General features: G+C 49.0%; 1 protein-coding gene across 2 annotated transcripts in view; it reads left to right on the top strand.

Annotated features, from left to right (window-relative positions):
* Positions 1–17,394, top strand: part of LOC147123288 (phosducin-like protein 2) — an 84,112-nt gene that overhangs the window by 26,172 nt on the left and 40,546 nt on the right. For both annotated transcript variants that reach the window (XM_086004274.1, XM_086004270.1), the window contains exons 4-5: positions 99–189; positions 2,125–2,268. In XM_086004274.1, the coding sequence (XP_085860400.1) occupies positions 99–189; positions 2,125–2,268 (235 nt within the window). The remainder of the gene's footprint in view (positions 1–98; positions 190–2,124; positions 2,269–17,394) is intronic.

Genomic DNA, 17,394 nt, shown 5'->3' with positions numbered 1-17,394 from the left:
ATTTCCAGCCATGGACTCATAAAATTACCAATGTCCAAAAAAATCATTCAGTGTGTACACAGACTGGCTTATTATATCCAAACTTCTGCTTCTCACAGTTAAGCCCTATGAACGGATGAACCTTGCAGGGCTAAAGGAAGCAGAGGATGAGTTTGATGAGGAGGATGAACATGCTATTGAAATGTACAGGTTAGCGCAAATAACTCTATTCAGCTGCAACAATAAAATAGCAGCTTAAATACAACTGTGTTATGCCACATAAAGAGGGGATCTGCTTTGATTGATTTACTGAGTATTGTGCATCTTCAGATCAAAGAGTGAAAGCCCTATATAATATATCCCCCTTTCTTATACATTAAACTTCTTTACGCAGTGTATACAAACGTTTTAAAAAGATCATATAGAATTTTAAAGGATTGGGAGTCTTATACTCACCATGCATGATTTTTATCATATAAAAGCTAATTTTTCAACTTTGAGAAGGAACTTTGCCTGCCAGGAGTGCATTTTTGAAAATCAAGTGCACAGTGCTCTTCATTTATTAACCATTTAAAACAATGCTGGAAAATTGTGTGCACCATATGCTCAAATTTCTGATATGCACTCCCAGTGTGAAAGGCTCTCCACTGAGAGCATGAAATGAGAAAATTACTGTGGCCTCAATAAAATAAAAACAATACTAATGGCAGTTCAAAGTAAGCATTGATTGGAGGCTTTGAGAATTTATTGTGATACCATCACAGGAGACAATAGGCTCACATGATCCAACATAGTGAATGTAGGGGGTAATTGTATTAAGTTGCAATCCCAGTGTTGAGCCTCACCCAATGGGAGAACATATATAGAATTCAGGTGCATTTCCCCTCCCACCACCACCCCGCCTACAATTTTTTAGCTCCACATGGGGATAGGACCTTGTAATATTACCCCTACATATACCTGGCATGCTTCCGAGGTATTAAGGGGTTTAGAAGACATCAAAAAGTGGGAACACAGTTTTATCCAGTTTTAGTTCTAGAGTTATGGTAGTTGATGTACAATGACATTTATAGACACATTCATAAAAATAATATAATGGGAATTATTTTGCAGGGAATTAAGTGATTAATATAAAAAAGCTGTGAACATGCAAATGTAATTAATACTACATGAACTAATTCCTTCTGCTGGATAAATATATCAGGAATGCAGAGGAAAGGCTACAGTAAGGATATGCTAGTAAGGATAAGGACGTGGATATGCTGGGTCCTGGCCTTGGATCTAAGATTCCATGGAGCCTTGTAAGGGATGGACCTCTGCCTGGCCAAAACAAGGACAGCATTGTACAAGATAGTAGAAGCTCCTGCATTCCATGCCTCTCCGCCCTTTTTCTTGCTGGTAGCCATTTTCCAGTAGGGGAAGAGAAGATGATTCCTTCCCTCAATCCCCTACATCAAGTGGGGTACGTTGACGGGAATTCTTGTGCTACCCAGGGAATTCTACCCAGTATGGCCTTATAAGGCCATAACAGAAACCCCAAACCTTAAGCAGCCAAAGTTAATCTATCTCAGAGGGGATCAATTATCTCTGTTGCACCTGCAAATGACTAACTTTCAGAGCTGAAAGTTTATAAGTATGTTTTCTTTGGCCCACAAAGAGTCTCGAGGATATCTATGGTGGAGCAGCTATGTGCTACTCCACCTTACAAGGACACATCATGGCGGGCACTATTGAAGCGCCCTTGCAAGCACCAGCAGACTGTCCCTTCCACAGAAATAACTCCATCACCCAAACTTGGGACAGAGTTTATGGCTTTGCGCTTAGACAGGGGAGGGGTTTCAGTCCACTACACTTGCACCAGCGCAGTGGAACCCCAGATATTCAGGTCCTTAAAAATGAAAGATATGAAAGGATATGGGGAAAGAGAAGGGAAATGAGAATTACAGCAAATAGTTCTGATTTGGAGGTTGCACTGGCAGAGCCACAGTGGTCCAAATAGCCTCCTTCCATGCTGAAATTTCTGATTCTAAATAACAATGTTTTGCAATTGATAGGTATACAGATATGGAATACAACAGCCCTCTTTGAAAGGAACATTTAAGCTGAGCAGTGCCACACTGAAAATGGCTCATGTTTGTGTTTTAGGCGCCAGCGTCTGGCAGAGTGGCAAGCTCTACAAAAAAAAAGTAGATTTGGTGAGTTGGCTGAACTCCAAGGAGATGAGTACGTAAAGCAAATTACTTATGCAGGAGAAGAAATATGGGTCGTACTTCACCTTTATAGACCTGGGTATGTAGTTAATCAGTTCCACAGATGTATCAGTCTTGTAAGTTGTGTTACTAACTTCCACTGTTTCAACATGCAACAGTGATATAACTAATTCTTCAGACCATAACATCCAACATCATATATATTATTGATAAATGCTATAGGAACATTTTTGTTCACTCAGGGAAATTTACTAATATTTTTGCAATGCTTTAAATGGCAGAATATTACTGTGGGAGCAAAAAGAATGATTTTGGTGTTAAATGAATGTAACAATTTGGAAGTTTCCAGAGGTCTTGCATGTGTATAAAACATGTGACTGACTAGAATGTTGTGTAGGAATTAATTAAATCAGCATTGAGTAGGCCTGAATGCATAAACAGCCAACAGCTAAAGTGATCTTATGTGGAGAAGGAGTTATGAAAGGAATGTTTCTGGGAATGTTTTTGATGTGGAAAAGTCAAAAGAGTGTTTATAAGTTTATTTTGTTCTAAGCAATATTTTTTCAATAAATATTGAAGCACGAGTGACCTTCTAGAATTGGGTAGGTTGGATCCCAATAAGGAAATACAACTTCCCCTAGTCTGACTTCTAACATAGACATATTTTTGAAATAGCATTTTGCATCACATTCTGTGTTTGGCAAGGGTTAAGAGACATTTATCCTTCAAAGCAGTACCAGGGATGTTGCCAAAAGGTTATCCTGCCTTTATAGGATCATAGAAAGCATAGAATCATAGAAATTTACGGCACAGAAGGAGGCCAATCAGCCCATCGTGTCAGTGCTGGCCGAAAAAGAGCTATCCAGCCTAATCCCACTTTCCAGCTCTTGGTCCGTAACCTTGTAGGTTACTTCAAGTGCCTATCCAAGTACTTTTTTAAATGTGATGAGGGTTTCTGCCTCTACCACTCTTTCAGGCAGTGAGTTCCAGACCCCCACCACCCTCTGGGTGAAAAAATTTCTCGACTCCCATCTAATCCTTCGAACAATTACTTTAATTCTATGCCCCCTGGTTATTGACCTCTCTGCTAAGGGAAATAGGTCCTTCCTATCCATTCTATCTAGGCCCTTCATAATTTTATACACCTCAATTATTTCTCCCCTCAGCCTCCTCTGTTCCAAAGAAAAACAACCCCAGCCTATCCAATCTTTCCTCGTAGCTAAAATTCTCCAGCCCTGGCAATATTCTCGTAAATCTTCTCTGTACCCTCTCTCGTGCAATCACATTGTTCCTGTAATGTGGTGACCAGAACTGTACGCAGTACTCTAGCTGTGGCCTATCTAGTGTTTTATACAATTCAAGCATAATCTCCCTGCTCTTATATTCTATGTCTCGGCTAAAAAAGGAAAGTATCCCATATGCCTTCTTAACCACCTGTCCTACCTTCAAGGATCTGTGAACATGGACTCCAAGGTCCCTCTGTTCCTCTACACTTCTCATTATCCTGACATTTATTGTGTATTCCCTTGCCTTGTTAGCTCTCCCCAAATGCATTACCTCACACTTCCATTTGCTACTTTTCTGCCCATCTGACCAGTGCATTGAAATCTTCCCACAGTCTACAGCTTTCTTCCTCACTATCAACCACATGCCCAATTTTTGTACCATCTGCAAACTTCTTAATCATGCCCCCTACATTGAAGTCCAAATCATTGATATATACTGTACCACAAAAGGCAAGTGACCTAGTACTGAGCCCTGCGGAACCCCAATGGAAACAGCCTTCCAGTCACAAAAACACTCGTCAACCATTACCCTTTGCTTACTGCCACTGAACTAATTTTGGATCCAACTTGCCACTTTCCCTTGAATCCCTTGGGCTTTTACGTCTCTGATCAGTCTGCCAGGTGGAACCTTGTCAAAAGCCTTGCTAAAGTCCTTGTAGACATCAGGGCCTAGAAATTCACTATGGCCCCGCCAGCTGGCTAGCGCCCAAAAGTTAGCGCTGGGCGGGGAGCCATTAGTGATCGTCAGGTATTCAGTTTTTGCGCCCCAATTAGGAACCGGGCGCAATTCCAGGGTGTGCCCGCCTCCGCTTGGGGCGCTGAAACTGAATTTCAGCGCTCTTGGCGCCGCTGCGCCAGCCGCTGCGGAGCGGCAGGCTGCGGTACTGCAGGCCTCCTCCTTCTCTTAAGGGGGAGCAGCCTGCAATGGGGAGATCGCCGCTGGGTAGTGCCGGCAAATGAGCCCGGCACCACGGAGAAGTGCTGGGTTCGCGGAAAGCAGCCGGCAATGCCGCGGGGGGGGGTGGAGGAGGTCGGGGAAGGAGGTGCGGGCAGGCGGCCGCCGAAAAAGCAGCCGGCCGCACCTCCACCTTAAAGCGCCCCACTAAGGCTACAGTACGGCCCCGTTTTCTGGTCGCTGTTTGCAGCCGCTGCGGAGGAGGCGGCCGCAACTAAATATGGGGATCGGGCCGGTTTCGGGGCGGAACCGGGGCACTGCGCACACCGATGACGTCATCGGTGCCAGCGCAGCGCTAACGGCTACCGCCGCCAATACCGCTGCGCTGAATATCAGCGCAAACTCCTTTTTGGCGCAGAAGCCCTCTTTAGGCGGTAACTGGCTGCAAAGCTGGCAGCGCCTTAATGAATTTCTAGGCCCAAATGCACTACCCTCATCGACTCTCCTTGTTACCACCTCAAAAATTCAATCAAGTTAGTCAACAATGACCTTCCCTTAACAAATCCATGTTGACTGTCCTTGATTAATCCGTGTCTTTCTAAAGGACGATTAATACTATCTCTCAGAATGTTTTCCAATAATGTGCCCACCACTGAGGTTAGGCTGACTGGCCTGTAATTACTCGGTCTGTCTCTTTCTCCCTTTTTAAACAACAGCAGTCCTCCAGTCCTTTGACATTACACCTGTAGCCAGAGAGGATTGGAAAATGATGATTAGAGCCTCTGGTATTTCCTCCCTTGCTTCTCTTAACAGCCTGGGATACATTTCATCCGGGCCTGGCGATTGATCTACTTTATTTATTAAACGTTTCAAAAAACAAGGACAACACAATGGCCTAGAAATTCAGTTGCGTTCGCCAGCCGTTAACGCCATAAGAGGGGTAGATTTCCAGCGCTAGGCACTTAGCGCCCGGGCGCAGGCCGATCTGCGCCTACGCCCAACTTCAGTTGACATTTAGCGCCGGCGCAAAGTGTTTGCGCCCGCTCAGCTGCGCGCGCAGCTTATGACGTCATTTCGTCGTGCAACGCTGTTTGTGCGCCCCAAACCGGAAATTCAGTGGCGCCCGCCCAATGTGGGCGTGGCGCTGTTAAGAACTGTGAAGTGGAACGCAGCAGAGGCCCTGCAGGCCTCGGGGAGCGCTAATTAAAGGGCACTTACACTGAACTATAAAGGCCAGCCATTTTGCTGCAATGACTTTAGTGCTTTGGATTTCTGGACAGAGACCAAGGAACAGACCTTACTGATTTGGGACAACATAGGAGAGGTATTTTTGGCTTCTGGCCAGAGCTTTGAAATTTGACTCATTGTGATTTCACTGTTTGCAAGTTTATTATGGGGGCTGCATGGGGTTCCAACCCTCAGTTCCAGCATTATGTGCGAAGGGCTCGCAGACGCTGTGTGAGAGGGCCAGCCATGCCTAGACGCAGAGGGGCCATCAGGCGTCGGCAACGTAGGCCTTACCCACTCAGGGAATACCAGCAGCAGGTGTCCTATCTCACCATGACTGCCGCGCATTGTGTTAAGAGGCTGCGCTTCAGAAGGGAGGTGGTTGCAGAGATCTGCCAGCTGCTTCACAGAGATCTGCGTCCACAGCTGATGTGCAGGACGTCTCTGTCGGTGGAAGTGAAGGTCACGGTGGCTCTGAACTTTTATGCAAGCGGCTCCTTCCAAGCCGCTGCTGGGGACATAGCGAACATCTCCCAGTTCGCCGTGCATCGCTGCATCTGGCAGGTCACCGATGCCCTTTTCGCAAGGAGACACCAATTCATCTCCTTCCCCATGACCCTAGAAAGGCAGGAGCAGCATGCAGTCGGATTTGCCAGGATCGCCGACTTCCCCATGGTGCAGGGCACCATTGACTGCACGCATGTGGCTATGCGGGCACCTATCGACAATGCCGAGGATTACCGCAACCGGAAGGGCTACCATTCCCTCAATGTACAGCTGGTGTGTGACCACAGGCAGCGCATCCTAGCTGTCAATGCCCGCTTTCCAGGAAGCAGCCACGATGCATTTATCCTGCGCCAGACTACTGTGGCTGACATGTTCGAGGCACAGCCTCCACCAAGGGGATGGCTTATTGGGGACAAGGGCTACCCTTTGTGTACATGGCTCATGACCCCGCTCCGCGCGCCCAGGACCCCTGCGGAGGAGGCATACAACGAAAGCCATCAAGCCACAAGGAACATCATAGAGCAAACGATTGGCGTCCTCAAGCAACGGTTCCGCTGCCTGGATCGTTCCGGCGGATCTCTACAGTATTCGCCGGATAGAGTCTCCCAGTTCGTCGTCGTTTGCTGCATGCTGCACAACCTGGCTATCCGCAGGACTCAGGCACTGCCACCTCGCGTTGGACCACCACCTCAGGAGGACGAGCAGGAGGACCATGAGGAGGAGGAGGAGTACCAGCCCAGGAGGGAGCCACAAGGTCCAAGGGCCGTCCGCCGGCGGCTTATTGAACGACACTTCTAGGCCCCCTGTCAGGGAATGGCTTGTGGCAATGAACGCACCTGAATGCAGCCGCTCCGCAAGCCCTCAGCCGGTTAACGCAACAACCACTTGAAACATGACACCTGGACAAGCTGAATAAATAAAAAGCTTTATTTAACAAACTCAGGGCCCTTCCCACATGAAACAGAAAAACAGACAAGACCCCCAAAAGACAGTCAAAAACATATCTCACTCCCACAACCTGGGGAGGAATAACAAAAATCGTCCATCCAATTGGCCTTCATCCTCGGCCTTACCAAAATAAGCACCCACCCTCCAGAACACAAACACCCCCATATAAAAAAACATTTGCCTTCATCTTCGGCCTTACCAAAATAAGCCCCCCCACTCCAGAACACAAACACCCCCATATAAAAAAAACAGTTGGCAACACACTCTACTTGGTGTGCCGAGAGAGCGAGACCTTGTGCAGGCTTCTCCGGCCCCTGCCCGACCTGTTGCTCCGCCTCAACCTGGGCCCTGTGGGTGTTGCAAGGCTGGGGGAAAGCTCCTGAAGGGCACAATGCGTGACGGCAGATGCCCTTGGGGGTTGGCCTAGACGAGGTCCGGCCCTGGAGGGGCCGGCTGCTGACTGCTGCAGCTGTGGCTGGCCAGCATCAGTCTCTCCAGCAGCTCGTCGCACCTTGGCTGGGGGAGTGGCAGTGGCGGCTGCAGCAATGGGGGCAAGCTGGCTGATGCCAGGCGCTCGCTGGTCGCCAGAGACACTGGCACTCGGCCGGGCTGGCACTGCAGCAAGCGCAGCAATCTGGTGAAGGCCAGACCGCTGTGCTGCAGCAGGGCGGCGGGTGCCCTGGCGATGCTTCCGTGACACAGCGAGTGTGGCAGAAGTGAGTGCGCGAACTGCCCTGGTCTGTGTCCGCATCAGATCAGCCAGTGTCTGGACGGCACCACTCATGAACTCGCGACTCGCGTCCTGTGCTGCCGCGAGTTGGTCGACGCCCCTGGCCTGTGCTGCCGCGAGTTGCTCGACACCCCTGGCCTGTGAGTCCCTGAAATTGGCCACACTATGAGCCAGGGACTCAATGGCCTGAGGCAACTGTCCCACAACCCCCATGAACTCGTTGTGGCGCCGCTCCGAGGCCGCGGACATTTCATCAAGGAGGCGCACCTCCTGGGCGAGGACCATCTCCGGACTGGAGGGCGGACTCTCCCTCTGGGGAGAAGGCCGCTGAGCTGCCCGACCCTTCCCGCGTGCCTGGACGCCACTGGGCCCAGCAACTGCCCTCCCCTGCAACACTTCCCCCCTCTGGGGAGAAGGCAGCCGTGCTGCCCGACCCTTCCCGCGTGCCTGGACACCACTGGGCCCAGGAACTGCCCTCCCCTGCAACACTTCCCCCCTCTGGGGAGAAGGCAGCCGTGCTGCCCGACCCTTCCCGCGTGCCTGGACGCCACTAGGCCCAGGAGCTACACCCCCCTGCAACACTTCCCCCGGCTCTCCTCCAGGCAAGACGTGTCCCCTCCATTGCCATCCCCTGGCGCGGATGAGGGTTCCCCCGATGTGCCGCCTTCCTCTTGGTCCCCGTCGTCCTCCTCTTCCGAGGGACTGACACTCTCAGCTTCAGGGACCTCCTCCTCACCAGCTGAAAGCAGGAAGGCACAAGAGTAGCTTTAGAGTGAGGACAGGGCGTCAGCGAGGGAGGCATGAGTGTTGCCATTATGCGCATTGGTGGGACAGTGGCAAAGGATGTAGATCTGAAGCGCAAGGGGAACCAGAGAGGTCCAAATGGTCATGTCCTTACCATTGGGTCCCAGCACAGGGTCGGCATCTCCAATAGCAATGGGGCCAGTCACCCGGCCACGCATGAATCGAGCCACGCTCTCCTCCAGCTGACTGAGCTCCTGGAACTGGGCACGGCCTCCCCCGGTGACAGTCTGGCTCTTCAAATTCCACGCCAGCTTGGCCTGCAAGAGAAAGGACGGCCTCTAAGTACAGTGTGGTGCCCTGTTGTTGTGTGCACTGCCTCCCATGGTCGAATAGCTTGGCCAGTGTGTTAAGTGCAGAGAGTGCTATTGATGATCATGCCAGTGCCATAGCTGCGGGAGGAGGGCTGGCCATTAGGCCTTTGAGGTCCCTTTGCCCATAATGTGAGGTGCACATGCAAGGATGAGGAGGACACTGGAAAGGGTACTCACCCTGACCAACCGACTGAGGTCGTTGTACTTCTTGCGGCATTGGTCACCAGTCCTGGGGACATCGCTGTTGGCTGACACCCTGTGGGCGATTTCCCTCCAGGCTCTCCTGTACTGCCTCCTGGGAGCCTTCTTGCCACTGTCCGGGCACAAGATCTCTCTGTTCTTTTCCAACCCCCTAAGCAGCACCCTCAAAGCATGCTCTGAGAAGCGCTGCGGTCGTTCACGGGCCTTCTGCATGACTTCAGGCGCTATTTGGGTCCACCAGCAGTGTTCAGGCCTAGCTGCAGGGCTCCACTATCCAGGGCGTGGCTGCAGACAAAGTCGACCCTTCCCCCTTTAAGAGCTGGCCGGCGTCAGGGTGTCTGCTGTCAATCAAAACATGACCGCACCTGCGCTGCGCCCGGCCTCGGCGTTATCAGTCCGCACCGCCGGCTTAGCGCCTAAAGATAGGAGTGCAACGCCAGTTTCAGCACTCGCCCAAACTCCTTGGCCAAAGCTAATGAATTTCGGCGAAGTGGCCTCCACTTTCCGGCGGGCGCTAACTTTAGCGCCCGCCCGACTTTACCGCCCCAAAAGTGGCTATACTGAATTTCTAGGCCAATAACTTTCACAGACAATAAATACTAAAGTGAATTAGGACGTTTCAACCACCAGTACCTTTAGCCAAATTGTTTGTTTCATTTTAAAACATCCATATTCTCCACATGAATGAAATAGACCATGGAGTTCCAATATAGGAGGTTCATTTTATCTGTGCATTGGAGCTAGCAGGATTTACGTATTTTCACATTTCACTAATTTCTCCCATATACAGCTGCCATAAAATCAACAGAGGGAGCTGGCTGGGTTCAAGCTTTGAGCACAGCAAGAGTTACTGGCTAAAGTGGGATGCCCACTCTTGGCCTAAGGGTTAAATCCACCACACCTCTCAACTTCAAACAGCCACAGTGAAAAATCTATAAAACTCTGTTTGGTGGAACAGCTGATCTGCTGGTAGGGAATGAAACAGATAGAATTGCCTGCTATCTCAGTAGAGTACATAGGGATGATACCTACCTTCTTTCCCATTAATGTTCTGCCCTCCGCCAATCAAGACCCATACTGTGATGGATTCGTAATACATGAGGAGGGGAGCATGGCTGCTGGGAGCAGGAGCCTGCTGCACTGCTGCTGAGAACGGAGGTGTCTAAAAATATATCTGCCCTTTGATGAGGTCAACATAGGTGACACACCACTGCAATGAGTAGTACTAAGTCCCAAAAGTACTACTCTTTGGTGTGCTGTGTCAGCTCTTCTTCCTATAACATATGTAACATTGACAGACTAGATGTAACAACCATGCAGTAGAATTCACCAAAAATCTCCTCCTTTAGTCCAGGATCAGCAAACTTTTGGATAAACGGCCAGATCCATGTATCATAATTAATAAGTGGGCATGTGTATTATTAAATAATTTTTCAGTCAGGAAGAATTGTAATTAAGCACCACAACCGATTCTCAGTTTTCTGCTTTTCTCTCTTAAAATCGTTATGCCATGCCACTTCCCTCTCCTTCAATTCTGTCTTGCTTTGTCTATTGGCCCAGAAATTCGGCTCTCCCCGGGTGAGTACGCACGGGGTACTCACCCGTAGGCCGAATGGAATTGCCAGTTTCCTGCATGCACTGCGCATGCGCGGGAAACCGGCACTTCCGATCCTCTGAACGAAGAGGTTCAGAGGCCGAACGTGCGCGCAGGGGAGGCTGCGCGTGCGCATCAAACTTACGTTTTTTTTTGCAGGTTTTCACGCGAGGTTAAGCCTGCAGGATTTACACATTTAAAAAGCAGGCGTAAGGCCTGCTTTTTGCAAGGTAAGTGGTCAATTAATTAAAATTAAAACATTTTTTCCACAGGTTTATTATTTTTAAATACTTTAAAGCAAGGTAAGTTTATTTTTAGCCCTGTTATAATATAAAATTATTTTTTTCAAAAATTTAAATTATTGTTTAAAATAGTTATTTAATGTAATTTATAGTTTATTTAAAAAGTGTGATGTTTTTTTAAAATTATTTGAAGGTTTACTGCTATTTTGGGCCTGTAGTATTTATAAGTTTTGACAGGTCTACCTGTCAATCTTATGAATGGGCTTTTCCCTCCTCCGATTGGCTGCCCATGGCTCACATGATCCCAGGGGACGCATCGCACTAACTACGCCCCTGGGACACGCAAGCACAGCGCGCCGGCAGCTGGGCCAGGCCCCGGAGCGGAATTCCACGGGGCCCTACAGCTCAACTGCCAGCACGCGAGGTAAGTGCAGGTCGGGAGCTTACACCTGCGGGAAGCCCCCGACCCGAATTTCTGGGCCATTAATCAGTGCACAAAACTTGTGCAGTGCAAATAAAATCCCCTTGTGTGCCCAGGCTAATAAAGAAACAACTGCATTTTAAACTTGATTTTAAAATGTGTTTAACGTTGGATTATTGTCATATTCCAATATGCTTAATTAAGCCCATATAAGATGAAATAACATTTTATATGTTCTGTATTTATTTTTAATAAAACAGCTCTCCTGAATATTATTTTTTCATATTACTGGACTTATTTCAATCTTTCTGCTTAGAGCACCATCTTGTGGTTAGGCTACTCTCAGGTGCCGAAGTGCTGAACTTACCTGAGAACAATACTAATTAACCTAAATTTGAAAGAAGTAACCAGTTTACACAAACCTCTTATGATTGATCTCATGGTCACCTGCTTAAAATCTATCACAGTAAAAGAGTAAAATAAAGAATAAATCTTTAGGCTATAGCAGATAAATATGGATAAGAAATACAGCTTGGAGTTTAAATTGGATAGTCCCGAAAACGGGCGTGGGGATTGCGATGCGCAATTAGCCTGTGCCATCGAGTCCAATGCAGGCAGCACGCCAACTTTGTGCTGCCTGCTCATTTAAATAATTTTAGCGTGCAGCCAGCACTGTTGAGTGTCTGCACGCCTCTGCAGGGGGCCAATATTGTGACAGGCTAGCACCAGTTAAAGCCTGCCTGCACTACTTAAAGGGGAGGTGCATTGTGGCTGGAGCAGCTGCTGGAAGTCGTTGGGAAGACATTCTGAGCAGGAAAAAGATGTAGCAATGGCACAACAGGGGAGAGTGCGGGCTCCAAGATTTTCTGACGCTGCACTTGAGGCCTTGGTGGAGGAGGTGGAGAGGAGGAGAGATGAGCTATATCCACAGGGGACCAGGAGGCACTCCAGACAAACTCTGCAAAGGCAGTGGGACCACATAGTGGTCAATGCCAGGAGTCAAGCCCTGAGGACCTGGATGCAGTTCCGCAAAAGGTTCAATGACCTCACACGAGTGGTCAAGGTTAGTGAAATGATCATCAAATGCCATATTCCACCAACTGCACCACTAGCCACACACACTACTTTATGCACCACACCCCCCCATCACTCACCTACCAACAATCTCTGTCAATCATGACTCATACCTAACATTCATAGCTTCACCTCACCCTCACACACTTAGTACTACTGCAAGCCTCATACCCACATCTCACAGCTTAAACACACTGCCAGCTATTCAACCATGACAGCCACATCACCCAAACAGATTGCACCACACTCACTGACGCATTTCCTTCTGTCTTGTAGGACAAGGTGGCACACAACCAGAGGCAGCAGGAGCTAATCAGCGGGGCTCAGGCGATGCTGCAGGTGCTTACCCCTATGGAGGAGACGGTGCACGCAATAATTGGAGCGGCCATTGCTGAGGCTGTGACCAGTGGCAGGGCTGAAACCATGGAAGATGATGGTATTCTCATACCTAATCCTCCTTCTCACATCCCTCTTGCCCCTCATCCCACAATCTGTTTTGATTTACAAGCTGCAGATGGTGTAAGCATGCACCTCTTGCTTTCCCCCACTCCCCTCACCACAACCCTACCCTTGTGCCTTTCTCCAATCAGATACCCAAGAACTGCAACCTGGCCAGGCAGTGGTGGAAGAACAACAGGTGGAAGAGCAAGAAGACAGTGATAATGAAGAAACACTATCACTCGATTTCACACTCGCAGCCACCAGCTCAGATACTGACAACTGAGTGTAATTTAGAGGATAGCTTAGAGGCAGGATCTGCATGTAGATACTGGGCACGAGTGGACTGCAGCCAGGACAGGGGGAAAGGGTAGCACAGGTGCCAGCTTGTCAGAGGGCAATGTCGCACATGAGTTCTGCTGCAAAGGACTAAGTTGAGCACTTCAATGGGGCGGGCTACAGAAGAAGGCTGATGAGTATGCACAATGAGATGCTTGGTGCATTGGCCGGCCTACCAGAAAGCCTGAGTGCAATATCAAGGTGCATGGAGGAAACCAGCACCAACCCTGTACAGGGCTTTGCGCAGAGCTTGGAGCCCATCCTTTCCAGCATGGAAGTGGGGGCCAACTCCATTAGAACTCTTGTGAACCCAACCATGATGCAGCATCTGATGGCCAATGTCTCAGCTTCCATTGCAGAACAAACAGAAGCCACCCAACATCTGGGTGCTGCAGTGGCAGCTCAGACTTCTATCATGAAAGGTCAGCCTGCTGCCATCATGGCTGGAGATACCAGTGTTGAAAGGGGCTTGCAGGGTGTCACAGCAGTCCAGCAATCTGTCCCCCAACAGATTACTAGGATTGCTGAGGCACCACCCTGAGGGATTGGCAGTGGAGCATGAACCTGTTGTCCTCTTTCAGGATGACAACATTCGTCCTCCCATCACTGCCATTCCACCATTGCCCTTGCCACTGCCTGTTAGCCAGCCAGCCCAGACTGCTGCCAGTCATGCTGAAATGGTGCAGTCTGAAGCTGGGCCTTCTAGGCCCAGAGTTGCTCGAGGTCATCCTGCAAGGCCATCTGCAGTCTCCCCCACTGAAAGTCAGCAGCCTTCCACCAGCCATGCTGCAGCCGCTGGGGTAGCATTGCATAGGAGCACTAAGACAGGCAAAGGTATATGGAAGACAGGCTTTAAGGGAATGCACAAGGGTGATTAGTTGTTGTTTGTATGCAATATGATATGGTTTAATTTATAGATTTGGTTTGGAATGTTTATTTAGTGTTGGCTTTTATTTTTGCATTGTGGCCAAGCAGACACTGTGGTGGTCAGTAGCAGAGGGAAGGTAAGGTGTGGGACTGTGGTTGAATGGCGAATTGGGTCTGTGTTTACTGCTATCACAGTCAAATGTGTTGTTCACGGATAGCCTGGCTGTCTAGGTTGCCTCCTCCCTTTCTCTTCCTCCTCCTTCTTCTCTTCAGCTGATCATTGAATAGCTAGTTGCAAGGGCTGTGCCTTCATGATGGCGAGGTGTGCAGTATGCAGCAGACCACCACGAATCTTGACACACGCTCTGCCGAGTATTGCAGGGCTCCTCCAGAGCGGTCCAGGCAGTGGAAGCGTTGTTTCAGCACGCCAATGGTGTGCTCTATCCCATTTCATGTGGCAGCACGGCTTTCGTTGTATGCATGCTGTCCTCGTGTGCGTGGTTTGTGCACCGGAATAATGAGCCAAGTCATCAATGGATAGCCCTTGTCACCCAGTAGCCAACCTCTGGTTTGTTGTGGTGGCTCAAATGCAGATGGCACAGCAGACTGCCGCAGAATGAAGGCATCATGACTGCTGCCAGGATACCGGGCATTGAGCTGCATGATTCGCAGAGAATGGTCGCACACCAGCTGAACACTGAGGGAGTGGAATCCCTTTCAGTTACGGTACATCTCAGAGTTGACATGCAGCATCCGTAAAGTGACGTGTGTTAGATCCGTGATTCTGAGAGTATGATGTTTTTCAATAACCACACGGATGCTGTAACTTAACAATCAACAGGTACTTACTGGAGTACGGTAGTCTCAAGACTGGGGGTACAGAGGCATGCTCAAGGCTTATATACAGGTGTGGTCACTGCCGGTACTACAGTATACAGGAGCTGTAAAAGTAGTTCTCTCTTAAAGGTCCATACACTACAATTCCTCCCCTTTTAGATTAGCAGTACCCCTAATATTCAAATAACAATTAACACTTTAACATGTACATTAAACAACAATAGTCTATTTATAGATTCAGTCTTTGGGGCGGCTTCCTGATCCTTTCGGGATAGCACCTTTCCTGAGGTTCTTGTTCTTGGTGCGGAGGCGATTCTGGCCCCTTTTCGTCGGTTAGTTCATCGGTTTCCACTGCTACTGGTTCTGAGGTAGATGCTACCGGTATGTCGGGTTCATCCCCAGGTACTCGAGACATGGGGTTGACTCGTTCCTGTGACGCTAAGATCTGATCGACGTGGCGGCTCACAATGTTCTCCCCGACATCCACTGTGTACATTAATGGCCCCTGCCTTGTGCATATCATTCCGGGTTGCCATTTCTCTGTTCGGTAGTCACGGGCCAAGACTGGTTGTCCTACATTGAAGCTCCTTGTCGGCTTCTCATTGATGTGCTGGAATTGTTTATCCTCAACATTTCTTCGCACATTTGGTCTGAGCAAATCCAGACGAGATCTCAACCTTCGGTTAAAGAACATCATGGCCGGGGTCTGGTTGGTGACTGCATGTGTCGCATTTCTGTAGGCTAATAGGAAATTGTCCACCTTATGCTGTAGTGGAATTTCATCATTGCACATGGCCATTATCACCTTTTTAAAGGTTTGTACGAACCTCTCAGCCAACCCATTTGTGGCTGGATGATACGGGGCGGATGTGTAATGCCTGACCCCATTCCTTCTCATAAATTTCCGAAACTCTTCGGACACAAACTGTGGTCCATTATCAGAGCAAATCTGCTCTGGCAAGCCGTTCCTGGCAAATATGGTCCGTAGGACTGCAATCGTTTTCTCTGTAGTGGTTGAGGACATTTTTATCACCTCAGGCCATTTCGAGTGAGCATCCACTGCTATTAAGAACATTGAGTCCATGAATGGACCAGCAAAATCAATGTGCACCCATTGCCATGGAGAGGAGGGCCACTCCCATAGGTGTAGAGAGGCATGTGGTGGTGCATTTTGGACCTTCTGGCATCCTGAGCAGCTCTTGGTTAGGTCCTCAATTTGTTGATCGATCCCCGGCCACCACACATAAGCCCTAGCAAGGCTTTTCATTTTCACCCCTCCCGGATGACCTTCATGAAGCTCATTTAGCACTCTCTCCCTTAACTTGGGTGGAATCACCACTCGGGATCCACACATCACTGTCCCCTGGCATACTGACAGCTGTTCTCTTCTGGATGAGAATGCTGGCAACAGTGAGTTGCCATGTGTTGGCCATCCCCTCACCGTCAAATCATATACCCGAGACAGTGTCGGATCATTGCGGGTCTCCTTCTCTATATCCGTGTTCGTTACTGGCAATCGTTCAATTATTGACGAATAAAATATCTCGATAGGGTCCACTGCTGGTGCTTCCTCCACAGTAGGCAGTGGCAAGCGTGATAGCCCATCAGCGTTTCCATGCTGTTTCGTGCCTTTATATTCTACTCATATTGATTCGCCCCTAGAAACAGGGACCATCTTTGTAACCTTCTTAGGATTAAAGATGGAGACAAGTGGTTGGTGGTCAGTCAGCAAGGTGAACTTCTGCCCATGCAGATAGTGGTTGAATTTTTTTACTCCCCATACTAGGCTGAGGGCCTCCCTGTCAATCTGGGCGTAGTTGCGCTCGGCTGAGGTTAGTGACCGAGACGCAAAGGCTACTGGCCTCTCCAACCCGTCTGGGAATTTGTGCGACAGCACCGCTCCAATACCATAGGGTGATGCATCACATGCCAAATGAATTGGTAGTGCTGGGTTGAAATGGGCCAGCACCTCTTTTGATGTGATCAATTCTTTACACTTCTGGAAAGCTCGTCTACATTCGTCATTCCACTTCCATGGTACGCCTGTTTGCAGTAGGGTGTTCAGTGGGTGTAATACCGTGGACAAATTTGGTAAGAACTTATGGCAGTAGTTTACCAGCCCGAGGAACGACCTCAGTTATGACACATTTTCCGGTGCTGGAGCCTTGACTACTGCCTCAATCTTTTCAGGGGACTTATGTAACCCCTCTTCATCGAAGACGTGGCCACAATACGAGATCTGCTTCTGGAAAAACTCGCACTTGTGGCGATTAGCTCGTAGCCCATATTCCTTTAATCTGGTGAGCACCTTCTCCAAGTTGGCGAGGTGATCACTGTCATTTTCGCCCGTGACCAGGATGTCGTCCAAATAACACTGGGTCCCTGGAATCCCTTGCAGGACTTGATCCATCGCCCTTTGCCAAATAGCCGGAGCCGATGCTACCCCGAACACCAGCCGGTTGTATTGATAGAGACCTTTATGAG

This window comes from Somniosus microcephalus, chromosome 2 (genome assembly GCF_052327205.1).
Source record: "Somniosus microcephalus isolate GS21.2 chromosome 2, FLI_Smic_1.0, whole genome shotgun sequence".
In the NCBI taxonomy this organism is placed as follows: Eukaryota; Metazoa; Chordata; class Chondrichthyes; order Squaliformes; family Somniosidae; genus Somniosus; species Somniosus microcephalus.
This window is presented reverse-complemented; position numbering and strand designations above follow the sequence as displayed.